At 54.4% G+C, this 24,582-nt stretch overlaps 3 protein-coding genes across 6 annotated transcripts in view; 1 reads left to right on the top strand and 2 right to left on the bottom strand.

Annotated features, from left to right (window-relative positions):
* Positions 1-1,153: 1,153 nt before the first annotated feature.
* Positions 1,154-7,339, bottom strand: CCDC183 (coiled-coil domain containing 183). Its single transcript, XM_048325041.1, is given in 13 exon segments — positions 1,154-1,319; positions 1,957-2,250; positions 2,252-2,375; positions 2,480-2,626; positions 2,946-3,125; positions 3,377-3,477; positions 3,560-3,617; positions 4,342-4,470; positions 5,073-5,180; positions 5,348-5,452; positions 5,581-6,056; positions 6,633-6,947; positions 7,028-7,339. Coding segments are annotated over 13 exon segments (2,235 nt in total). The 5' UTR covers positions 7,113-7,339; the 3' UTR covers positions 1,154-1,206.
* A 241-nt stretch (positions 7,340-7,580) lies between these two features.
* On the bottom strand, positions 7,581-13,751 carry SBDS (SBDS ribosome maturation factor). The gene is made up of 5 exons (XM_048324499.1): positions 13,574-13,751; positions 12,755-12,884; positions 11,318-11,518; positions 10,596-10,760; positions 7,581-9,964 (listed from the first exon to the last, which is right to left on the bottom strand). The coding sequence occupies exons 1-5, from the start codon at positions 13,699-13,701 to the stop codon at positions 9,836-9,838; spliced, it is 753 nt and encodes a 250-aa protein (XP_048180456.1). The 5' UTR covers positions 13,702-13,751; the 3' UTR covers positions 7,581-9,835.
* Positions 13,752-13,769: 18 nt separating this feature from the next.
* The window catches only part of LOC125336198 (S-adenosyl-L-methionine-dependent tRNA 4-demethylwyosine synthase TYW1-like), an 87,741-nt gene continuing 76,928 nt past the window's right edge, over positions 13,770-24,582 (top strand). For 2 of the 4 annotated variants that reach the window (XM_048324495.1, XM_048324498.1), the window contains exons 1-8: positions 13,770-13,817; positions 15,094-15,220; positions 15,350-15,516; positions 16,131-16,271; positions 16,795-16,896; positions 17,749-17,943; positions 19,289-19,570; positions 20,446-20,553. In XM_048324495.1, the coding sequence (XP_048180452.1) occupies positions 15,382-15,516; positions 16,131-16,271; positions 16,795-16,896; positions 17,749-17,943; positions 19,289-19,570; positions 20,446-20,553 (963 nt within the window). In that variant the 5' untranslated portion in view covers positions 13,770-13,817; positions 15,094-15,220; positions 15,350-15,381. Of the gene's footprint in view, positions 13,818-13,881; positions 13,915-15,093; positions 15,221-15,349; positions 15,517-16,130; positions 16,272-16,794; positions 16,897-17,748; positions 17,944-19,288; positions 19,571-20,445; positions 20,554-24,582 lie in introns of those variants that run through there. The other 2 variants (XM_048324497.1, XM_048324496.1) reach the window with 2 other exon arrangements.

The raw sequence follows: 24,582 nt of genomic DNA, 5'->3' as shown, positions 1-24,582 counted from the left end.
GAGGGACTGGGGACAAGGCATGGAGGGACAGGACACAGGGAATGGCTTCCCAGTGCCAGAGAGCAGGGCTGGATGGGATATTGGGAAGGAATTGCTCCCTGTGAGGGGGGTGAGGCTGTGGTGGGCACATGAGAACACGGCAGGAACAGATGGATATGCAGTTACAGCCTGGTCTTTACTTGCAGAAGAGCCCACCTGTGGCTGTGGATTCTGGGAAGCTCCATGAGATGCCTTCACTGACACGTGATGTTATTTCTGGAGCTTCCCTGAAAAACCTCAAGCTGTGCTGTGCCTTGTGAAGATGATGCCCATTCCATGATGCCCACCAGGAACAGTGCCGGGAGGCTTGGGAGCAGCAGCCGTTCCTCCCTCGGTGATGATGTCACTGATGATGCCAGCGCGAAGCGCAGGGAGCGAGCAGAGCGGGCAGGGAAGGGCCGCTCCGATGCGGACATCCCCTGTGGCAGGGCACGAGGCGCTCCTGCCCTGGGTGTCTGTCCAGGAGCACGGGCGCGGCCCCTCGGTGCCGGCGGTTCCTGGAGAAACAGCACCATCTATTTGCAGCACGAGAGGAGAGAGGACAAGGTGGCCTCCAGGGCTGGGGGGCTGTGCCCCTCAGCAGCGCTGGGGATCCCCCCCTGGAGCAGCAGGCTCACACCGCGACACTCGGGACCTCCAGAGCCTCCTGCAGCCCACAGGTGACACCTGGGGCTGGCTCCAAGATCAGGGCAGGAGTCGCAGGAGCAGGGAGGGGGCTCAGCTCAGGTCTGGGTCTCTCTCTCCGAAGTGGGCTCTGCCTTTGCACTCCTAGGCACGGACACGAGGACACCCACCCTGGGGTCCCCACAGGACTCGGCCCTTCCCCACATTTCCCCATCGCTGGCTCGGACAGGCTCCAGCTCCTGGGGCATCAGAGGTCCCGGGAAGGTGTTGGCCCCACAGCACCAAGGGGGAGAAAGCCAGCCCGGCCCCAGCTTTGCTGCAACTGGGAGCTGTCCCCAACCCAGCCCATCCCACCTCCAAACCCAGCTCAGAACCCCTCAGGATGGACCCCAACGTGTTCTGAGTGACAGAAGTGACCTAGGACCACCCATTCCAGCCTTGCCACAGAACTGGGAGGAATAAAGAAGATCTGCTTTATTAAACCTGCTGAGAAAAGGGTTCAAGGGGGGGCCTGGGGCCCTCAAAGTTCACGTGGAGAAGCCACTATTTCTTCTTGCGACGTCTGGTGTTCATTCTGATCAGCTGCAGCCCCTGCTTCTTGATGTCCTCACGGCTGGGGATGTAGTCATGGTCTTCATCCTCAAAATCCAAGGTGTCTGGAGGGGAGAGTGGACAGGAGGGACTGGGGAGGGGCTGGGGGCCACCTCTGCTGTGCCCACGTCCCTGGGAGAGCTGGCACAGTTTGTGGGGCTTGTGGGATCCTCGAGAGTCCTCCTGGGCTTTTCCACCCCAGCATCCCAGGGCGACCTGCCGGACCTGGTGGTGCCATCACTGTGGCCCATCTCCAGTGCTGCTGGGGCTTCCTGTAAAGGTCTGGAGCTACAGTGTGGTGGGCACAGCTCCTGCTTTGCTAAAGAAAGCTGGTGAGCTGCCAACAGCTCTTTGCCTCCTCTAGGAGCGTCCACAGGCAGAGCCAAGCACCGATTATTCTTCACAACCAGGTGATTTTGAAGATGAGGGTCTCCCCTCTTGCCCCACAGCGTCTCTCCTTGTTCCTGCAGTGGCTTGGTGCCCACCACCCCACCACCTGCCTTCGTTCTCCCACATTCCTGCCTAAAGCCACCTCCCATGCTCAAAGCCTTGGAAACAGCCAAGGTCAGCCTCAGGACCCGGAGGCAGTTTGTCGGTTGGTGTATGCTGGGCCAGTAGGAGACAGACAAAGACTCCCAAAACTCCCAGGGGGCAGGGGCTGGAGCAGTCACTGTGGGACATGTCCCCACCATGCTCTCCTACCATCTTCCATAGTGTCTTCATCCTCAAAGGAAATCTTCAAGTTCTGTGTTTCACCTGCAGTTCTTTTCTCCAGGAGGTTCCTGACCTTGGCAAAAGTCTGTGAAAGGTGCCCTGGGTTAAGTGCTGGAGGGCAGGTGGGTGTTACAACCTTGGGTACCCCTTGGGTGCCCAGGGCCCTCTGGGGCTGAGCTGCTCCATGGCCCTTCCCTGCGGCCCTGCTGAGGACGGATGGCTTGGGTGGCCATCTGTGAGGACCCTGTGTGTGCCCCCAAGGGCACAGAGGGCCGGAGCCCCTGTACCTCGCTGCGTTCGTCAGTGCTGTCCTTGGGCCGGGCTGCCACCCTCTCCTTCAGGAACTGCATCTTCTGCTCACAGTGCTGCAGCTTCTCCTCCAGCCCCACCACCGCAACAGACTCATCCTGGGGGAGAAAGAGCCACCGTGGTGGGGACAGCGAGCCCCTGGTGGTGGCTGTGCCGGGTGTCCCCACGCTGTCCCGCCTGCCTGGCCCTGTTCCTGTGGTACCTGGTCAGGGATGAAGATGCCCTGCAGGCGGAGGAACAGGTTGTCAATGATGTTCTCAAACTCGATCAGGCGCTTCTGGTTCCTCAACATCTGGGCTCGCATCTGCTCCAGCCGGGCCTCTTCCTGCTGCAGGTTCTCGCTGAGCTCCTCCTCCCGCAGCCTGGAGCCAGTGGCACTCACATCACACAGCTGCAGAGGGGCGCAGGGACACCCCAAAGCTGCTCCAAACGCTGTTCAGGTTCCCCCCACCCCCAGCTGCAGCCCAGCTCCATGCTGCTGGCAGCACTTCCCGTGCCAGGCAAGGAGAAGGGGAGCTCTGGGACCCCAGGGGAAGCTTTGGGTTCTCTGCCAGCACCAGAGCCGGGAGCTCGAGACCCTCCCAGTGCTCAAGGGGAGGGTGGCTGCAGTGGGACAGGGTGCCTCCTGGGACATGTCCTCCCAAGGGTGGTGGCCTGGTTGGCACAACTGTGCGAGGCCAGCAGCACCTGATGGTGCTGATGGGCTGGTTGAACTTCAGTTTAGCCTGCTTCAGCTCCAGCTCCTGCAGCGTCTTCTTCAGCACCTTCTTCCTCTCCCTGCACTCATCGATGTGCTGCTGCAGGCTCTCCAGGGACTTCTTCTGGGCCTGGATGCTGCTGGGGATGTCCTGGCCAGGGGAGACACAAGGACTGAGCCCAGGGTGCTCCTGCTGAGAGCAGGGCCTCGGGGAGGCCACAGCACCATGGAGCTCTGCAGCGTCCGGTCATGCAGAGGGGCAGCTCCGTGCCTGCCTGCAAAGAGGGGCTTTGAGGGGCTCCAGGGAGAGGAGAGCAGACAACCCCACAGTGAAACGGGGGGAGCAGAGGGGCCGCAGCTCCCCAGCGCCCCAGGTTCCACCAGGGCTGGTTTTGCCATTACCCAGAGGCAGGAGCACTGCAGGGCACTCTTCGCCTTCTCCATCTTGTCAGTCACAAAGGCCTCGCGCTCCCTCTTAGCCACGGCGGCCTCCGCCTCAGCACCTGGGGTGGCAGGGAAGGAGCGGGGCAGGATGTCCATGGCCGCGCCCACGTCCCCCCGCCCTGCCCCCTGCCAGGCACTCACCCACCGCCGTTTCTGAGGAGCTCAGCTCGTGCTCTGCGGAGAGCATGGACACGGCTTGCTGCAAGGACACTCACTGTCACCCCGGGGCTCAGCGCTGCAGGCTGCCCCCTGCCCCGGCCTGCCTGTCCCACAGCCCATCCCTGCCTGTCCCACAGTCCATCCCTGCCTGCCCCACAGTCCATCCCTGCCTGCCCCACACCCCCATCCCTGCCTGCCCCACAGTCCATCCCTGCCTGCCCCACATCCCCTGCCCTGCCTCTCCCACAGCCCCTGCCCTGCCTGCCCCACACCCCCATCCCTGCCTGCCCCACACCCCCTGCCCTGCCTACCCCACACCCCCTGCCCTGCCTGCCCCACAGCCCCTGCCCTGCCTGCCCCACAGTCCATCCCTGCCTGCCCCACAGTCCATCCCTGCCTGCCCCACATCCCCTGCCCTGCCTCTCCCACAGCCCCTGCCCTGCCTGCCCCACACCCCCATCCCTGCCTGCCCCACACCCCCTGCCCTGCCTACCCCACACCCCCTGCCCTGCCTACCCCACATCCCCTGCCCTGCCTGCCCCACACCCCCATCTCTGCCTGCCCCACATCCCCTGCCCTGCCTGCCCCACACCCCCTGCCCTGCCTGCCCCACACCCCCTGCCCTGCCTGCCCCACACCCCCATCTCTGCCTACCCCACAGCCCCTGCCCTGCCTGCCCCACACCCCCATCTCTGCCTGCCCCACACCTCCATCCCTGCCTGCCCCACATCCCCATCCCTGCCTACCCCACACCCCCAGCTCACCCGCCTCTGCTGCCTCTTGCTCTCCTCCTGTTGCCGGAGGCTCTCGATTTGCATCCTCTGCTCAGCCAGGGACTGGTCCCTGAGCTGCTTCTCCACACGGACCTGGGGTCCTGCCTCGGCCATGAGTTTCTGGAGCATAACAGAGAAGGGAGAAGTTGCTGCCAGAGCCAGCTGGAGCTTTTTACAGATTGGTTACTAGGTTTAAGTATTGGTTTAGATTGAGATATGGAAGAAATCCTACCCTGGGAGGGTGGGCAGGCCCTGGCACAGGGTGCCCAGAGCAGCTGGGGCTGCCCCTGGATCCCTGGCAGTGGCCAAGGCCAGGCTGGACATTGGGGCTTGGAGCAGCCTGGGACAGTGGGAGGTGTCCCTGCCCATGGCAGGGGGTGGGATGGGATGGGCTTTGAGGTCCCTGCTAACCCAAACCATTCCATGAATCTATGATTTGAGCTATGGGATGGCCAGTGTTGGAAATGCCCCCACTCCATGCAAACAGGCTGTGAAGGAAGCTTGGCAAGGCCAGCTGGGTGTGGGACACGCTGCCTTTGCCATGGCTGGTGCTTCAGACGGGCTGTCGCCAGCCTCAGCGGACAAGAGGGAGACCTGGGAGGACCTACGGAGGCCTCTGGGTGCTCAGCTCTGTCTTTTGCTCCTTGCTGAAGGCTCTCAGGCCCAGGTACGTGGTGCTGTCTGTGGGTGCTGGAGGGTGGGAAGGGCCCCAGTTATCTCACCCTGAGGACATCGTTGGCTTTGAGGTTGCTCCGGGCCGTGAGCTCATCGTGGTACATCACAGTCATCCCACACAGGAGGTCCAGGTACTGAGGCAGGTACACCAGCTCCTGCACACAGGAGCCACCACAGGTCACCCTCCGAGCCCCGGGGTCCCCATGCTGTGACAGGGCATGGAGGGGACCAGCAGGGTGTCCCCCGGGACACAGCCCCTCGGGCACCTCGTGCCTTTGCAGGGGGAGCAGGTGAGACAATGGCACGGTGAGGAGGAGCTCACCCTCCTCAGGTTTTCCTGCAGCTTCAGGTACAGGTTGGTCACGATCTGTCCACTGTGAATTTTCATGACCATCTTCTCGATGTCATTGCCCAGCTGGCGAATGGTCTGGGGCAGACACGGGGGGAGAGACATGAAGTGACTCCGTGTGCCATGCCCAGTGCCCAGCTGGGGGTGCAGGGGCTGGATTAAAGCCCCCCGTGGGTGTTGGCACACCAGGAAGGGCTCCTGGGTACCTGCAGCTGTGGCTCTTGCCACTTGGGATCCGTCTCGGCATCCTCCAGCTCCTGCAGGTGCCTCTGGCGCTCGTCCCTGGCTTGGCTCCACTGCTTCAGCTGGTGCAGCAGCATGTCACACACCTTCACCTGGTCATGGATTTTGGCCTCGATCTTCTTTTGGACCGCCTGGATGGGCATGAGAGCATTTCCCAGGCTGGATGCTGCAGGAGAAGGGGGTGCTGCCTGGAAAACTCCCCCCAGGGTAGAGCTGGGGACACTGGGGCGCTGCTCCAGGATGTTGTCACTGGTTTGACAGGATGGGATCTGGGAGAGCTTTGCTCTGGGGGCTGGCTGGGGTGAGGCAGAGGTGGGCAACTGCTGATGGCAGGGCTGGGCATAACACAGACCAGGACTGGGGATCAATAAATCGATCAGGGCCCAGATGGGGATGTTGTCAGAGAGCAGCGGCACTGCTCTGTCCCTGCAAGAGGCCCCTGGGCAAAGGCAGCTCCATGGGGACAGCTCCTCAGTCTCCACGGGTTTATAAGCAGGGCACAACCTTGGGACAGGCAGTGAAGGGCAGGGACAGCCTCTCTCTGCCAGGGATGCAACTGGACCCTGCACGAACCTGGGCAGTGCCAGGGACACACAGGGTGGCACAGCCAGGAGGTCTGCTGGGACAAAGGGTCTGCATGGATGGGTCCCATGGTGGAAAGGGACCCACGGGACCAGATGTGAACACCCTGTGTCTCTCCACAGCAGCCCCATGGTGGAAAGGGACCCACGGGACCAGATGTGAACACCCTGTGTCTCTCCACAGCAGCCCCATGGTGGAAAGGGACCCACGGGACCAGATGTGAACACCCTGTGTCTCTCCACAGCAGCCCCATGGTGGAAAGGGACCCACGGGACCAGATGTGAACACCCTGTGTCTCTCCACAGCAGCCCCATGGGGCTGTCCTGGTGCTGGCACCATATCCCTCTGCCATGCACTGTTCTTCCCAGTGTCTCCAGAGCCCCAGCCCCCTGCGAGCAGCCCCTGCCCCCAGCCCCTGCCATTACCTCCACACTCTGAGTGGCTGGAATGAGCTCCTGGCCCTCTCCAAAAGCATCCTTAATGGGGAGTTTGTTGTACTGTGGGCAGGGGAGGGACAAGGAAAGGGTCACTGTCAGCCTGGCAATGACACATCCTTTTGCTGGCCCGTGCTCCCAGCTCCTGGGGAAGCACCAGGCAGGGATGCAGCAGGAGGGATCTGCTGGTACCTTCAGGACAAAATCCAGGATACTGGAATCCTCCTGCAAGGCCGCCTGCAGGCTGGGGAGCAGCTCCCTGTTCTGCCGGAGCTTCTCCTCGCAGGACTGAGCGAAAATCTTGCCGCCTTGCTCTGGGGGACATCAGGGAGCCCATGGCACCGCGGGACGAGGGGGCCGTGCCCGCCCTGCCCCGAGCAGCCCGAGGCCGCACCTTGCAGGGCCACAAGGACACGCAGCTCCTGGCTGCGCTGGCTCAGGTCGGCCTTGGGGCCCTGCGTGCTGCCGGGGGCCTCCATCCCTTGGCCACTGTTGGCAGCCCCCTGCGGGACAGACACCGAGGCCCTGCTGCCCTGCAGAGGAGTTGGGACCAGAGGGTTCCAGGCAGAACTGTCACCGTGGCACTGCCAACCGCCACACGGTTCCTGCTCAGCCACCGCCCAGCCCCCTCCTCGACGCTTCTGCAGGGAACAGCTTCATTAATAACTGATTAACGAGCTCTTGGAGGGGGGCAGAGAAGCATTCCGGTTTTGTCTTCCATCGCCGTGGCAGTGGCAGCTGTCAGGGACCATTCTGAGCCCCACCAGGAACAGGAGGACAATCTCAGGGAAAACACATGTGCATGTGCACCCAAACACAGCAGCGGTGCTCTCCTGGAAGCTGCCAGCTTATTTGAATGCCCACCTATTTGGAAATTCCAGTTAATTAGCCAGGAAGTGGTTGTGCAGGGCGTTACACTCTCGTTGGAATGGGCAAACACAAGCCAGTTACCAATCCTGAGCTTTATTCTGATGCTCACCGTACATTCTTGCTGAACTACAAACATGACAAGAAATGCCAGCATGTACATTTATTTGTCCATAAATAAACCCAAGCTTCCTCTACCAGAGAAAATCCTTAATGTTTGGATTTGCAGAAAAGCCTTTACAAAGAAATTGCCTTCCTAGCACCAAGCTCATCAATCAGCTTAGCGTAAGGTTCTGTAACTCCAGATCTTTAACCTGCTGCCATCCCGTTGTGCTTAAGGTGTTAAACACAGCAAACCAAGAAATTAAAGAATTGTGAAATCAGGTATTAGTGACACAGCATCCTCTGGGGCTCTTGCTCAGCGTCTCATTTGCATATTGATGAATTGCATGTTAGCACTAATTGCCAGTGATGAGCTAAATATCTGCATGATCATCCTCAGTGCTTCCCAAGGCGTGACTGGAGAGAGGAGCACGTGGAGGCAGCAGCCCAGGGTGGTGCCTGTGCACACAGAGCTCTCCACGCTGAGCTGTGTCCGCATGGCAGCTTCACTCACTACACCCCTGCATTTCCTAGGCAGCATTTCAACCCTCGGGAACAAACAAAAGCATCTTTAAATGGCCAGTGGCTCAAGAATCTCAGTTTCACCTGCCCTCAGCAAAACTCAGGCTCTAGAGAGGCGGATCCTCCCAAAATACTGCTGAAGGAATTGATCCTGGCCTTGCACAAGTGCACACAAATTGGCTGCTGCAGAAATCCACTCCCAACGGGCAGCCTTGGACTGAGGATCCAGCCCTGCAGCCACCTCACATGCCAAACCTCCCCTCCTCCAGCTGATTGCTACACTCCTTGATGAAATTCCAGAAAATTCACAGTGAGTCAAAGGCACAGAGGAAAGGTCAGGACTACAAACCCAGCTCTGTTTAATTGTCACATGAGGGGGGAGTCTCTGGAAGGCAACAGCAACCAAAGAGCACCGCGCTCACCTGGGACAGATCTCATCCCTGGCTGGCCCACAGCTCCTCACCTGCTGCCTGCTATCTGCATGGAAACAGGAATGTCATATTAAAGGCTCCTCAAACTCCTGCTGATTTAGTTTTTAGTCACTGAACCAGATCTGCTTTGCCTGGTGCTTTGTATTTTTAGTATCTCCTTCCCCCGTTGTTGTCCTCTCTTCCCCTTTTCTTTGAAATACCCCGGTTCAACTTCAAATCATTTGTTTAACACAGCTGCAGCAAGATTTAACAGAATTAGCAAGAACTGTATCCCATGCCTCAGGAGCTGGCTGGAAATTCTGTGCATGGATTAGAGAGCAGCAAAAAAAGGACAGAGGATAAAGGACAGCTGACAGAATTGTTCTGGTGCACTAAAAAGCGAAGGGGCACACACAAACAATTCCTGCTGGGCATTACTGTCCAACAAAAGCCTGTCTGGCTCCATGGCCAGAGGCCACCACTGCCTGTTTGAGATTCATTTTATCACGTGAAAGCAGCAGCTCCCAAGTACAGGCTACTCCCTCAGCCTACAAAAGCATTGCCACAGTCAGGGATATCTCCCCTACTATTAACAAAAATAAGTTTCTTATTTCTTTCTGTATCTATAATATATAAATAGATGATCATTTGCTTTTATTAGTGTAGCTAAATATATTCTACAAATAAGTTATTTGGAGAACATCATCTCTAAGTCAGCAAGTGCTGTTATAGCCAGTGAAGGAATTCCTTATAAATGGTCCTTTGAAGTACTTTAATTATCAAGCAGCCAATTACGGAAGCCTAAGTCAGTTTTCACGCTGCCAAGAGACTGATTTTCAGACATGATCCACGCTTTGCATCTGTTCAGAAGTGAAAATGCAGCTCTCTTAAGGTCCCTCTCCTCACACACAAAGCCACTGCCCAGTGACCAGTGCAATCTCCCACTCAACACTGACAATCTGAAGGTACAAACAATTGGCACCAAATCACTCAAACACTCTTCAACAGCAACCCTGGAACTAAAGCAAAGCCAGAGTAACCTCCTACCACACCCTAACTCAGTCCTTATTAGTGCAACTCTGACACAAAATCTTCTTACAGGCAAAGACATCTGTAAACCAAGCAAGTGTAAAATGATAAAAAAACCCAACCCACACTGCACAGAAAAATCCCAAAGGATTAGTGTCAGAAAATATTTGGCAGCAAGAGATTGGAAAAAACCATGAAGGCCTAACAGAAGAGTGGCTACACCAGTCACTGTGGTGAGGTTGTCGAAGCAGATCTGCTGCAGGAAGGTTTTGTTATTCAAGCTTTTCATCCCCTTCCTCCACATCCTTCAGACTGAGCACTTCCAGGGATCCTTTCCCTTTTGTCTCACTGCGGATCAACTCGTCGATCTCCCTGAAGCAGCCTGGGTCAATAAGGCACACCTGGAATGTTCCACATTTCATCAGTCAGCCAAGAATGCTCGAATTTCACCAGCCCCTACCCAAGGCCTAACATCCACTGCTGTTAAAACAACCCTGGTTAGTTATGAGAAGGACTCTGCAGAGCTGACAGGCACTATCTGGCAGCAACCTTTCCACAGAAGCTCTACAGTTCCAGTTCCCCATGCTGGACATGGCTTTTGCCAGCTGGGATTGCTGGATTCTAATCTGTTCTCATGAAGATTTTAATACCAATTTTTGCTTTACCACACACAGATTTTTAAAGAAAAATAATTAACCACTCTCAAAATCCAGACCCAAGCCACCAAATCAGTAACAGTAACATTTCACATATGAGAGAAACTTATCAGTGTTGCAGGATCATCACTGCTAAGAGGAATTGCACTGTGCACTCCACACCTTGGAGCAGCAGGCTCTGGATACCAACGGCTGCTTCCAGCTCACATTACCTGAACTGTGTGAAATTAAAAAATTCCAACTGCAGCTCTGATTCAGGATCTCTGGTAAACCTGCAGTTTATCTTAACAACTTCTATCTATGAATTCATCTCCTACTAAAACACACAGGTGTAGCTCAAACCAAACCTGAAACCCAGGGACTGCTTTTTGCTTACAATTTCCAGCTGTTCCTGGAAGTCTTCGCTCTCAATAACTTTAATCAGTGGCTTGAGTTTCTCTTTCAGCTTCTTGCCCTCCTTTGCTGGCAAGATAAACCTCAGCCTCATGTGAGCACGTTCAATCTGCATGGTCTCCTTCAGCTGCCTGATCACTTCCAGGGCCTGTTGGACAAGAAAAAGAGCACTTACACACCTGCTCAAAAACCAGCACCCAGATCCAAATCCCGAACCTTTTCCCCAGCTTCAGAGCCATCTCTCAGTGCTGGTCACTGCCACTCTGTTGCAGGGAGGCTGCTATCATGCTCTTTTGACAGATTAACAAGAAAAGACTTCTTGTTGTTTGTGATCACTTTGAACACTTAAAAACTGTCTGAAATAACATTAAATAATTATACTGCAAAACATCACAAACCCACGTGGCTCAGATGCAAGCCTGATATACCACCTCAATTAGCATAAGTAATAAACCTTTTATTTCCGTCCTAGGTGTATCACTGTTGGATTTTTTTATTTCTTTCTCCCTTCCCTGAATTCCTAGCAAACAAATTGCCCGAGTTTCAGGAGCTGCATCTCTCAGGCACTCAGCTGCCAGATGGCTGAGTAATCCCTCTGCGGGCCTCAGATCCCGGGGCTTTGCTGATCCCTCTGTGACTGAGACCTGAGCAATTCGCCCGGGTGATACCACCTGGGAGCAGGAGCTGATCCTGCAGGAAACTCACCTGCTGCTTGGTGCTCTTGGTGGGTTTGACCGAGTAGTGGATGTCCTTCATGGCCCTTTCGATGAGGATCACTGTGTAGGGCCGCTTTGTCTCGGGGTTCACGCACTTGTCAGCCACGATGGTGGCGATGTCTCTGAACATCTGCTCCAGCTGCGTGTGCCGCTCCTTGTCCGACACCTGCAGCTCCCCTTTGGCTAAAATCTGTAAAATAAAGAAATCACTTAATGAATGTCATGGGTTTGAAGAGTGGAAAGTCCAGTAACTTTGTTAAATTTGATACCTGCTTGAAAGGTTTGGTTAGACATGAAGTGCAGCAAACAATAACCAAATTAATAATGTGAATCATTACAACAGACAGCACTGGAAAGACTTCAAACAAAAAAGCTCACCACAGAAACACTAAATTGCAGCAAGAGAAGCACAGATTTCACAGAATCACAGAATGTCCTGAGCTGGAAAGGAACCCCAGGGATCACCCAGCCCAGCCCCTGGCCCTGCACAGACACCCCAACAACCCCACCCTGGGCATCCCTGGCAGCGCTGTCCCAACGCTCCTGGAGCTCTGGCAGCCTCGGGGCCGTGCCCATTCCCTGGGGAGCCTGGGCAGTGCCCAGCACCCTCTGGGGGAAGAACCTTTCCCTGATCTCCAGCCTGAGCCTCCCTGACACAGCTCCAGTCCCCTGGGTCCTGTCCCTGTCACAGGGAGCAGAGATTGGAGCCATCTCTCGGGAGGAGCTGCAGCCCCTGATGAGGTCTGACCTCAGTCTCCTCAGGCTGAACCAAGTGCCCTCAGCTGCTCCTCGTGTGGCCCCTCCAGGCCCTTTGCCTTCTTCATAGCTTTCTTTGGACTCTGACAGCTTTAGGTCTTTCTTATATTGAGGCACCCAAAACTGCCCCAGCACTGGAGGTGAGGCTGCCCCAGCCCAGAGCAGAGCAGGACAATCCCCTCCCTGGCCCAGCTGGTGATGCTGGGCCTGGTGCCCCCAGGACAGGAATGTCCCTCCTGGCTGCCAGGACACTGCTGACTCAAGAGATTTACTGAAATCTCATCACCCACAACAAGACCACAGTTCGTATCCCACCAATAAGGACTAAGAAATTAGATCTGTTATTAACACTTAAGTGAGCTCTCCAAAGTAATCAACTGTCCCCTTCCTTTCTCTGCATCCTTAAAAACTTACCTTACGTGAGGAACTCTTCAGTGCTGGCTGTGTCCAGAGACATCAGTACATGCAAGTTGTGTGTTAGGCAGAATTCTTTTCAGTCACATGCATACGCCATATTTAAAACTATAAAACAGAGCTACTGCTCCTTTTTACCCATTTCTTAACAAACAACTCTTTCACCTATAGCAGCATCCTACAAACATCCTTCACTACAAAGCAACCTAACTAAACCTTCTCACATCTTTTACAAAGCCAAGTGTGTGAAACCTACCATCTTACAGATTTCTGTTTGGTCATCTGTCCCAAATGCTTGAACCAGATCTTCCTTCTTTGCCACCTGGCCTTTGGAGACATTGACAAACACTGTGTGTGTCTGCAGGACCTCGTCGAGATCTTTCTCCCTAGAGATTGAGACAAGCGTAGAAAACTTAGAATAATGGTTTGAGTGGGAAGGGCCCTTAAAGCCCCTCCAGTGCCATCCCTGCCATGGCAGGGACACCTTCCACTGTCCCAGGCTGCTCCCAGCCCCAATGTCCAGCCTGGCCTTGGGCACTGCCAGGGATCCAGGGGCGGCCCCAGCTGCTCTGGGCACCCTGTGCCAGGGCCTGCCCACCCTCCCAGGGAACAATTCCTTCCCAATATCCCATCTATCCCCGTCCTCTGTCAGTTTGAAACCACCGCTCCTTGTCCTGTCCCTCAATCCCTTGTGCAAAGCCCCTCTCCAGCAAAGCAGCAATGCCAGGAGCACTGCTGTGTTCAGCGAGGACAAACAGCTCCCGCTGCCCGGGCTGAATCAGCACAGCTGGAACCTTCCACCGCCGAGGTGGCCCTGCGCAGGCACGGCCCGGGTGCTGCCGTTCTCGGCCCCGCGCCTCCTCCCGCGGCCAGATCCGGGCACCGCGCACCATCCCCGGCCCCACCGCCGAGTCCCGCACGGTCAGTGCCGACCCCGCACACCACACCGGCCCTTCCCTGTCCCCACACGGGGTCCCTGGGTACGGCCCCCTCACACGCGGATCTCCACACGGGCCCTTCCGCGGGCCCCACGCCGGGCCCGAGCCGCCTCCCCGCCGGCTCCCCGGGCACTCACGCTCCGCTGCGCCAGCCCATGACCTTGTTGCGGTAACAGGCGATCTCGAAGCGCTTCCCGGCGCGCCGTGCCCGCACCACGGCCACGTTGGTGAGGCGGATCTGGTTGGTGGGGGTGAAGATGGACATGGCGGCGGCCGCCCGCTCCGCCCCCGGCCCGGCAGTGAACGGCGGCCGCTCCGCGGCGGGCGGAAGGGGCGGGAGCGGCGCATGGCGGCGTGAGGGGAGCGCCGGGCGGCGGCGCGGTCAGTGCCGGGCGGGAGAGCCGGCCGGGGCCGGGGGGATGGCTGTGGGTGAGGGAGAGAACCGGGGTGGGGGGAACAGAATAACCGTGTCTGTGGGGTAAGAGCTGTAGTAACTGTGTGCGTGGGGGTAATAACCGTGAGGGGGGTACAATAACCGCGTTTGTGGCATAATAAGTGTGTGTATGGGCTAATAACCGTGAAGGGAGGGTATAATAACCGTGTGTGTGGGGGGTTTTAACTGTGAGAGGGTGCTGTGGAGGGAGATGAGGGTAACGACCAGGGGAGTATTTATTAACCATGAGGGGTATTGGGGTGTAGTAACTCGGAGGGAGGAAAGGAGTGTTTAATAATTGTGAGGGGGGGGGGGATAATAACCGTGAGAGGCGGGGAAAGGGGGGTAATAACCGTGAGGGGTCTTTGGGGGAGAGAGGGGCATTAACCGTGAGAGGAGGAAGAACCACGAGGGTGGGGGGGGGTGTGTGTTTGTGGGGGTGATAACCACAAGGGAGGGTGTGCAGTTGTGTACGGGGATAATAGTGAGTGTGTGCGTGTGTGTTTTGGAGCTAAAATGCTCTTGAATATATATAGCATCTACCGCATTTGAGGAAATTGTGTAGAGGTGAAGGGAATCCCTATAACCGGTGTGGGCAAAACTGGGAACACTGGGCAAGTGCTCTTGGCTCTTCTCTTTTGTGAGTCTCAGTGTTGCTGCTGGAGGGGTGAAGGGCATCCCCTTAAGCCTTTGATCTGGTATCCTGAGTAACAGCCAGCACGAGTTTCCAGCCTCCTGGAAATACTTGGATTCTGTGCTCCCGACTGATATCTGCAAAAACAAGATCCAAGCTGCAGATGACAGTAGGAGGGTGTCAGCTGTATTCCTCAGTCAATAAGTATCACAAACCAGCCTTTTTGGAGTGCCTGAATATTCCATATGAAATAGATATTCCCAGACACCACGCAGGTGCACTCCTGGCTGTACCCTGGCATTCTGTGCCCTGAATGTTCTGAACCAACCTGAAATGTCTCAGTTGCTCCAAATCAAACTTCACTTGCATCATGGAATTCTGTGAAAGTGTTTCCAATTGAATCCATGTTTCAGTCTGCCCTTGAAACTCTGTTTGTAATCAGTGTGACATCTAAGCAGGGGTTGTGTTCAGCAGAAAGTTCTGTGCAGGTGATTTCCCCCTTGGACAGAGAGCTGCATTTGTTGGATTTGAGTAAAGCTAGAGGCCAGTACGATCCAGTGGATGTTTCACAAGGACTTTTTTCCTTTCAGGCACTTGGACAGCACAAGTATTTTCTAATTTCCCTTGTAACAGAGCTGCCCTATCAAGGAAAAACCCAGAGTTTCCCTCTGAGGGTATGGAATGTTAGCGTGGAGCTCAGCTGACACACCTGAACAGGTGAAGGCTTCTTGATTCAACTTTAATGTGTTGTCTTTAGCCAAAAGCTGTTTTCTGCAAAGCCTGGGCAATAGCTGATGACGTGAGGCTATGGGTACTGTGTGATTATTTTGTGTATTCACACTGTAGGAATCTGCGACATTCCAGATTTAGACGTCTCGATGGATACGTGGAGCTACTTCCATACTTGCCTGGTGTCCATATGGCTGCACAGATTTTACATCTATTCTGCTGTTGCTTTTGGGATCAGCCTTTGGATTGTTGTTCAGTTCACCACCACCAGAACCAAAAGGAAGGTAACTGAGCCTGTCAGCGCTTTTCTCTGAGAAGACCCCAAAAACCTGGGTGGAAGTGAGTAGTTACTGGGTAAAGGCACCGAGGGTGCTGCAAATCCCAAGTGCAGTTTAGGTATCTGGTTATGCTCCTCAGCCTGGATTGTTTGTGTCTGTGGGTCACTAAATGCCCTCAATGCTCTGACGTTGGGGCAGAGCTCAGCAGGACACTCCTCTCACTGGGAGAATGTGTCCCCCTGGGTTGCTCTGTCACTCCAGATAAGCCCCTCTGCTTGTGCCCTGTGTTTGCACCTTCCCGTTTTCATGATGCTACTGATAGGGTTGGGCTGGTTTTAGGATGGAGGGGATTAGGCCATTCAGGACTTGAAAACCTCCTTGTGCAGGTGGGTGAAGATCTGCTGCAGGAGTTGGGAGGTTCAGCTGCATCCTGGTATCTCCCAGACAAGTGTGTGTCTCCTGGGCTAGGTCAGGAAAACAGGTCCTGGTATGCTTGGGTGTGAGAGGTACCAAAACGCTTTGACTGTTGCTGAGAGTGGCTCCAGGATTTGAATTTTAAATGCTCTTGGTTTGAAATCCCTTGGAAAAGGGACTGATGTGACACAGCTCTTGTTTCATAGGGTGAGAAATCCCACGGGAATCCCGCTTCCTCCGAGGGAACAGCAGACAAACTGGGGAATGGATGTGCCCTTCCTCAGCCACAGGAGGTCCATGTTGCTGGAGTGAAGATTTTCTATGGCTCTCAGACTGGCACAGCAAAGGTATCTGTACTTTTATTGCACATCTGTGGAATTGCTTTGAAATGCTGTTGGGATCCAAGAACCTTGCTTGCCTTAGAACACTGCCCTGGCTGCAGATCTGGGGGTTCATCAGCACATTCATTAGCTTGTTACAATCATTGCCCAACGTGCAAGACAAGTGAAAATTAAATAAAAATAACAGTTTTTCTCCTCCCTTTAAGCAAGGCATGCAGTAGAGATTGATTATAAAGCTAAAAGTTCATTCTTGCACTATAATCTTCATTTTCTAGCAGGTCTTCATAGAGAGAAGTGCTGGCTTTGGTGCTTTCTCAAGGAGAAATGTAATTTGTGTGTGTAACGGTGATCAGTCATTATAATGTTGTAACTCTCAGCCAGTGTACTCCATTTTTGTTTGAATGTGAGGAATTGCAGTGCCAGTGTCCAGGTCTCCTGTGTCATTATTCTTCCTGGGCTGGAAGAAGTCTTGTGGCTGAGCACAGCAGGGGTTGAAGTAATTGATAACTTCCTATGTTTCTTTGTTCAGAGATTTGCCAAAGCTCTGGCTGAAGCTGTTACTTCCCTTAATTTGCCTGTGGAAGTCATTAACATGGGAGACTACGATCCAGAAGATGGTTTATCAGAGGAGGTGGGTATGGCATAACCATCAGTAAGAAGTACAAGTTTTTCCCGGGGTTGTTGAGGCTGTTTCCCTCTTGTATTTCTGTTCTGTAATCCCCCAAAGCTCTGTGTTGAAAATTGCTTCCCTGTTACATATGCATTTTCGGCCCTCAGCAGAAAATACCTAAATCTTTAAAATTTCCAAGCACCAGTAGGACATTTTGCTGTGACAGTGACTCTGTGTGAGCCAGTTCTGTAACTCAGGGGTGAGCTGGGTGAGAGTGGCTGCACCAGGTACACCTGGGCAGGGTTCAGAACTAGAACAGGAATGTGGGGATGCTGCTGTAGCCTTCAGAGGCTTTTAAGTTAGAATCTCCTTGTGAGCTCTATTTATGTGGAGTAGTCCTTGGTGGGTTTTCCTTCTATGAATATTGATAGTTGCTACTTGAGAGTTTTAATCAACCCTAACAAAAGGTTTTGGTGGGAATTGTGTGCTGGAAATTCCGTAGGGTTTCAGTATGAATTGTCAGTGTTTGATACTGCCCCTAACAAGCCCGTAAATGTGAGGTTGAGGAGTTTGAAGTATTTATCCATGGGACACTTTCCTGCTGAAGGAGTCGGGTCAGGAAGCTGCTGGTTGGGCTGGATGTCCAGTTCTGCTCTGCCACTGCATCCCTGTTCAGCTTGACCTCTTTCTGTTAATTTAAGGTGCTGTTGTTCAGCACCCTTGGGATTGTCAGCTGCACTGTCCCACCCCAAGAGGAGACAGCCTTGTTTTTTGACTTCTCCCAGCTGCCTGGGTGTTGTAACTCTTTGCTTGAAAAGAAAGTTCTGGAAAATGCAGTGTTTTTTTTTTTCTCTGTCCTCTGTGTGTGACCAGACAAGCAGCAGGAACATCTGTGTGTTCCTGGTGGCCACCTACACCGAGGGGCAGCCCCCAGAGAGCGCAGCCTGGTTCTGCAAGTGGCTGGAAGAGGCAGCCAATGATTTCCGTGTTGGGAAGAGCTTCCTGCAGGGCCTGAGATACGCCGTGTTTGGGCTGGGAAACTCGGCCTACGTGGATCACTACAACACGGTGAGTGTCCCCCGAGCTCCCTGTGTGCCTTCTGCTCCTCTGAGAGCCTCAGCTGCATGAAATGCTTCAAATCTGAGTGATGCTGGTGTTCTGTGTGGGAATTGCAGCTCTTGTGCTGACTGGGTGAGGGACTGGCTTTAGGGCATGGGCAGAATTCCAGAGCCACTGAGCTTGGGAAAAACCTCCAAGATCATTGAATCCACCCTGTGCCTGATGCCCATCTTGTCCCCAGCCCAGAGCTCTGAGTGCCACCTCCAGCCCTTCCTTGGGTACCTCCAGGCATAGGGACTCCAAACCTCCCTGGGCAGCCCCTGCCAAGGCCTGAGCACCCTTTCCATGGGGAAATTCCTGCTGCTGCTGCCCACCCTGAGCCTCCCCTGGCCCAGCCTGAGGCCGTTCCCTCTCCTCCTGGCCCTGTTCCCTGGGAGCAGAGCCCGACCCCCCCGGCTGCCCCCTCCTGTCAGGGACTTGTGCAGAGCCACAAGGTCCCCCCTGAGCCTCCTTTGCTCCAGCCTGAGCCCCTTTCCAGCTCCCTCAGCCGCTCCTGGGGCTCCAGCCCCTTCCCAGCTCCGTTCCCTGCCCTGGACACGCTCCAGCCTCTCAATGTCTTTCTTGGAGTGAGAGGTGCAAAACTGTCCCCAGGACTGAGGTGCCTCAGCAGTGCCCAGTGCAGAGGGACAGTCCCTGCCCTGGTCCTGCTGCCACACCATTGCTGGTACAAGCCAGTGCCACTGGCCTTGGCCACACGGGCACTTCAGCTTTGAAGCAGTTGGGTTTTAGATGGGAATGAGTCCTACAGGCACTGGAAGGTGTAGTAACACATTTGGTAAATCCTTACTGAGTTCATTTCCCAGCTTTGAAAGCTTTCTGCAATCACCTGAGGGCACAGCACTGTCAGCTCTTGCTCTTGCTGCCTTTTAAACCTGACTCCTTTTTCTGATGTGGGTTTTAGCTTTATTCCCTGATGGGAGCTGTGACCGTGTCTCTGCCTGGCCATTGGCCTCATCTCACACAAAAATGCCGTCCCTTGTCAGCAGGCTGTGTTGGGGCTGGGGCTGTGTGTTGCACATGTGACCATTCTGACCAGCAGGCACCACCACCAGAGCCCATCCCTTCGCACAGGGATGGCAGAGGGATTTTCCAATGGAGTCTCAGGGGTGTGGTGGTGTTCAGGCTGCCCTGTGTCTGTGCTGAACCAGCACCTGCGAGGGACTCCCCAGCTCCCTGCCCTGCAGTGCCATGCAGCTCACTAGCTCTAATCCCAGGGCTGATCCTTGCTTTTCTGGTTTTCTGCTTGAACCTGGCCTTGGTTTAATTTCCTTTCCAACCCTTCCTGCTGCCCTAGGTGGGAAGGAGGATGGACAGGTGGCTGTGGATGCTCAGTGCCAGCAGGATCATGACTCGAGCCGAAGGGGACTGCAATGTGGCCCAGAGCAAGCACGGCAGCATCGAGGCTGACTTTGAGGCCTGGAAAGCCAAATTCCTCACTCTGCTCCAGGCGCTCTGCAAAGGGGAGAAAAAGCCCTGCAGTGGGAAGTGCAAGAAGGGGAAGTGCAAATCTTCAGGGAAGCAGAGCAAGGAAAGCTCGGATCATGAGCATGGGACTTCGGAACATGAGAATACTGAGGTACAGCCAAAATCCATGAGGTCTTGTTTTATTTGGAGCACTGTTTGACTTCTCCCCTTCCTCCTGCAGTTCAGTGGGCTGCTGTGGGAGCCTGATACATGTTCTGGAGCAGGGGAGAAGAGGGGTGAGAGCCCATGGCAATAACAAGTAGAATGAGCCATCCAGAAGAAGGACCAAAGGATTAGTGATGGATCCAGGCCGCATGAGGGAGTCCTGCTCCTGGCTGGGGGGAGGTGACACATGCTCCAGGGAGCCAGTCTGGGTTCTCAGCAGAGCCTTTGCCTTGTCCCAAGGCCAAGGGGGCCGTGTAGTTCCCTGAGAGTCATTAATCTGCTTCACTTCACCCTGGTGAAGCTCAGCTGCTCTGTCTGCATCCCAAGGTTTTCCAAAGGCAGCTGGGGAGTGTTAGCAGAGCAAGCCCTGGCTGTCCTTTGTGTGTGTCTGCCTGTAATCATTTCTCTCTTCTGGAGTGTTTATTGACTGCAGATTTGGACTAAGAAATCCTCTCTATTGCTCTCCAGTGCAAGACCCAGAGCTGCAATGGCACTTTAATCCTCCCTCGAGCCATTTACTGTGGGTTGGAAGTTATTGCTGGGTTGAGTTTTGTAGGAAAGTAAGTGGTTCTTCTGGCTGGGTTTGGGAGTGCTGGCTGCTGCAGAGGCAGGAGGAATAAATCTTGCTGTCAGCAAGGCTCTTGGAGGGTTTAAAGGGGTTCAGGGTTCCATAGCCATCCTACAGGGTTTTGGTAGGCTATTCCTTGTTTTCAGTGGTCTTTACTGATGAGGAGAGCTGATTTCACTGGTTAGCTTAGATGAAGGTCGTATGCTTAAGAGCCAGATCAATTCTTAACTTTTTTCCTCTGCTCTGTCCCACAGGCAGAGGAATTGTTTGAAACCAGTAGTGAGGAGGAAGCTGGAGGCACAGATTCTGTCGTCGATGTTGAAGATCTTGGCAATATCATGGGTCACATGAAGAAAGCAAAGGTACTGCTGTTAGAGGGGATGTGGAATGGTCAGGTCTTGGTCACTGAGCAGGTGGATTGATTAAAATGTTACTGGCTGGATTTGGATCTGTAGGGTTTGGTTAGAGGGAGAGTAAAATATGAACTATGGAAGAAGCTGTCCCAAAAAAGAACATCTTTGGAGGTGTGTTGGGTGTAGTCACAGACTGACTCTGACTTGCTCACCAAGCAAATGCTGCCGTGGTAATCTGTGATTTCCAGTCTGAGGGAAGATTTGTTTGCAGAGCTAACACTGGCTCTGGCTGTAAATCTCTGCCACGGAGATTCCCAGCCCAGTGCCTAAACACAGGTCCTGCTCCTGTACTGCCTGTGGGATGTCACTGAAGTGCAGGTGTGTCAGGACAGGGGACAAAGCTGCAGGTGCTGCAGGAGCACCCAGCTGCCAGAGCACCTTTGCCTTGCTCACTGCTGCCCTGGGGTGAGGTGCTGTGCTTCAGACACAGGGCCTGTCCCACAGCCCCAGTTCCTGCTCCGTCCCAGGCTGTTGCTGGCTCTGTTCTCAGTGGCGCTGGTGGTGTCCCTTTCCTGCAGCTGGGATGTGTCACACTCACCTCTGCTTTGCACACACAAAGGAGCAGGGACAGGGAGTAGCTGCAGGGCCTTGCTGCGCTCCCCGCTCGTTGCTGGCCGAGCAGTTGTTGGTCAGGGTGGGGAGGGGTGGTCTGTGATGTGCTCTCAGCCCATCTGCTGACCCTCTTCCCTCAGTGACCTTTGCAGGGTGCTGCCATTCTTTGTGCAGCCTTAAGCTGCTGTCCAAGCCCTTCTCACCAGACTGACTTCTCTGTAGTTACTCCGCCCTTCCCGTGGGTGCCTCTGCACTGTGGGCTTCTTGCAGATCTTTCCCAAAATGGGGCCCTATTAGTTGCCTCGGCCATGAGTTTCTGGAGCATAACAGAGAAGGGAGAAGTTGCTGCCAGAGTCAGCTGGAGCTTTTTACAGATTGGTTACTAGGTTTAAGTATTGGTTTAGATTGAGATATGGAAGAAATTCTTCCCTGGGAGGGTGGGCAGGCCCTGGCCCAGGGTGCCCAGAGCAGCTGGGGCTGCCCCTGGATCCCTGGCAGTGCCCAAGGCCAGGCTGGACACTGGGGCTTGGAGCAGCCTGGGACAGTGGGAGGTGTCCTTGCCCCTGGCAGGGGTGTGGAATGAGATGATCTCTGAGGTCCCTTCCGATGCCAGCTGCTCTATGACCCTATGGAAATGTAACAGTGTCCTCAGTGGGCTGAGCTGAGCTGGCACTGCTGGGCCACCTGAGGCCAGGCTCACAGGAGGATGTGTGCTCGGAGGGCAGGAGCTTACAAGGGGAGCCCGGGGATCTCTGTTCCCCACCTTGGGGAGGGGAAGGAGGTAAATCAAGCACTTGCTGTTGTTTGCAACCAGCTCTGTGAGGAGAGGAGCCCCGGCGATGGGGCAAGAGCGGCTGCGGTGGACAGAGGGCTCTGTCCCGGAGCCGGTAGGGGCCTGTGGCTGCAGCTCGTGAGGAAGGGCGGGGGAGCCTTGTGCCTTCCCTTCGGAGGGAGAAGGGACCGCAGTTCCTCACGGAACATGTCGTTCCTGTCTCCTCTCTCCTGCGCTCGCCACTAGAGGTCAGCGGCCAAAAGGGAACCGTGTGTGCTGCGGCCGCTGCTCCGGGGCGGTGCTTGGGCCCTGCCAAAGCTCTGTGAAGAACTGGGCATCGGGCTTTCACTGACCGCCAGAATACAGCAACGCCATGATCGAGGAGCAGTGTAATCCAGGAAAACCACACACCATAGTCCACTTTACAAACACAAAGCGAGCACAGCAATAAAATACGTCCTGCCGTTCACTGGAAGAAGTCAGTGCTGAGGTCAGCGTGATGTGGGTTACAGACAGACAGGGAAAGTTCTCTGCTGTCTGTGCCTTTGGCTGGGGCAAGATCCAAACTCCTTTCTCCTCAGCCTCCCTGTTGCTCTGCTGGAGCAGGGAGAGGTGTTGGATGTGCTTTGTTCTGCAGTGACTGTGTCTCTGTGCAGATCAGATTCCTGTGGCTGTGACCCAAGTGCCACCCCTGATCAGAGGGGCAGCTGCTGTCTGAGCACAGACCCTCACCTAGAGCTGGAACCTGCAGGTGTTGATCCTTTGAGCCTTTTCCTGCAGGAGCTGGCAGAGTTGTTCAGCTGTGAGAGCTGAATGCTGCCCTCCTGCAAAGGATTAAATCCTGAGAGGGGCAGGTGTTGGTGTGGGCCTGAGAGCTCATTCTGAGTGTGCATAAGTGCACCCCTGTTGAAGTTCCATCCCCTTTCTAGGCTCCGAGTCTGTGCACTGAGAGGTTTCCTGTGCCAGGTGGATCGTTCTCCCTTTGGCCATTTTAGCCATTTTGCCTCTCATGAAATGCTGAACTGTGTAAAATGAGTGTGACACTGTTGTTTCACCCTGAGGTGACCTGTTGTCCTGCAGGGATCCTTGCCCACACAGCCAAGTGCTCTGGGCTTTGGGATCTGAACTGGTCACACACAGGTGAGCAAGTCTGAGAGAAACTTGTGTATCTTCAGGGTTATATCACAGACAGTTCTTCCTGCTCAGAGTTCCTTGGGTTTGGAATGTGCCTGACACTTTCCAGCAGCAGTTCTGTGGGTGTCAGTGTTGAGTGTTCACCCCTCTGCCTATGGGGTGTAGAACAGCAAGTTCTGCCTTGTGCATTATAGTTAATTTGGAATGGATTTGGGTCCAGCTTTCATCTCTTCTGCATGAATTGCCTCTTGTGCAATTCACTAGCAGGTAAGACAGCTGTGCAGGCACAGAGAGTCAGAATTCCTTACTGTCCTGCCTTTTCTGGGATGGCAGAGTGAGGCTGTGGAGGTGAGGTGATCTAAGCAATGCTTGCTCACATCTCTGCAGGTGGTCTTAATTTAATTTTGCATCTGTCTTTTGTTGTTTGCATTGATGGAAATCAAGGCTGAGCTTTGTTTTACAGCTTTCTCCCCCATGTTCTGCAGGTTCAGTCAAAGGGCTTGAAGCAGGTACTGGATTCTTGCATCACTTGGACCAGGCAGATGGATTCAGGAGTTCCAAGGGAATGCCAGAACCTCTCTACCTGGTTGAGTTACAGCTATTACAGACTCTGAGTTAGAGAAGAGATGGATTTTTAAAGGGCTGATGGTGCCTTCTGCACACTGAGCCCAAATTGACACAAGGTTGGGTATATAGTGGTAGTATATTCAAATTTATTACCTGGTGCCTGATACAGCAGCAATTTCCACGAGTTTACCAGATCCCATCATATGTGCTGATGGTTTTTAGTGCATTTAAGCACTAGGTAGACTTTGGAGCTTTGCAGTTGTGGCACACTTTGCCTCTCCTCCAGAGTTCCTCCCCGATGTGGATTTATCAGGGAAAGTGGACTCTGATGGTGTTTGAGGCCTGCAAGGTGCCATTAATGACAGGGACAGTGGTTCTTGGTGTGGGTTATCTCTCCCAGCTGGGAGATCAGCTGAGAGGACAGATCAATCTACACCCATTCCCCGGGAACGGAATCACTTTATTAACCTTCATATTTATAAACTTCAGGCATGAGTAACAGCAATAATAATATCCTGATTCCCTATTTTGATGGATTTGCAAGCAATCAAATGAGCATATTTTGTTGACACAACTTTGAGATTAGTGCTCACGTTTCCTAAAACAAGCAGTGGGAGGATGCTGACAGGCTCATTTGCAATGTAAAGAGAGAGGGGCATGATTGGAACACACCAAGGAACCAAAGCCTACCCCAGGGTGTGTTCAGTGAGTTTGTGTCCCTCTGTATCCATCTGCTGCACGGGAGCTTTCCTGTCCCCTTTGCCACTGTAAATCCCTGGAAAGTCACCCTGTGTTAGCCATTTGTAAATCCCACCCCTTCCAACATTTCCTGGGAACCCTTGGAGTCTGGGGCTGCTGTGGAAGCCCAAACCTTGCAGCCCGGGGTGAAGAAACTCTTAAGGAAGCTGAGTTGGGTTGGAGTGGGGCAGTGGGCAATGAGGTATTTCAGGCCT

The sequence above is a fragment of the Corvus hawaiiensis genome, chromosome 20 (genome assembly GCF_020740725.1).
Source record: "Corvus hawaiiensis isolate bCorHaw1 chromosome 20, bCorHaw1.pri.cur, whole genome shotgun sequence".
NCBI lineage: Eukaryota > Metazoa > Chordata > Aves > Passeriformes > Corvidae > Corvus > Corvus hawaiiensis.
Note: the sequence above shows the minus strand (reverse complement) of the source record. Positions and strands in the feature narration are given on the sequence as shown.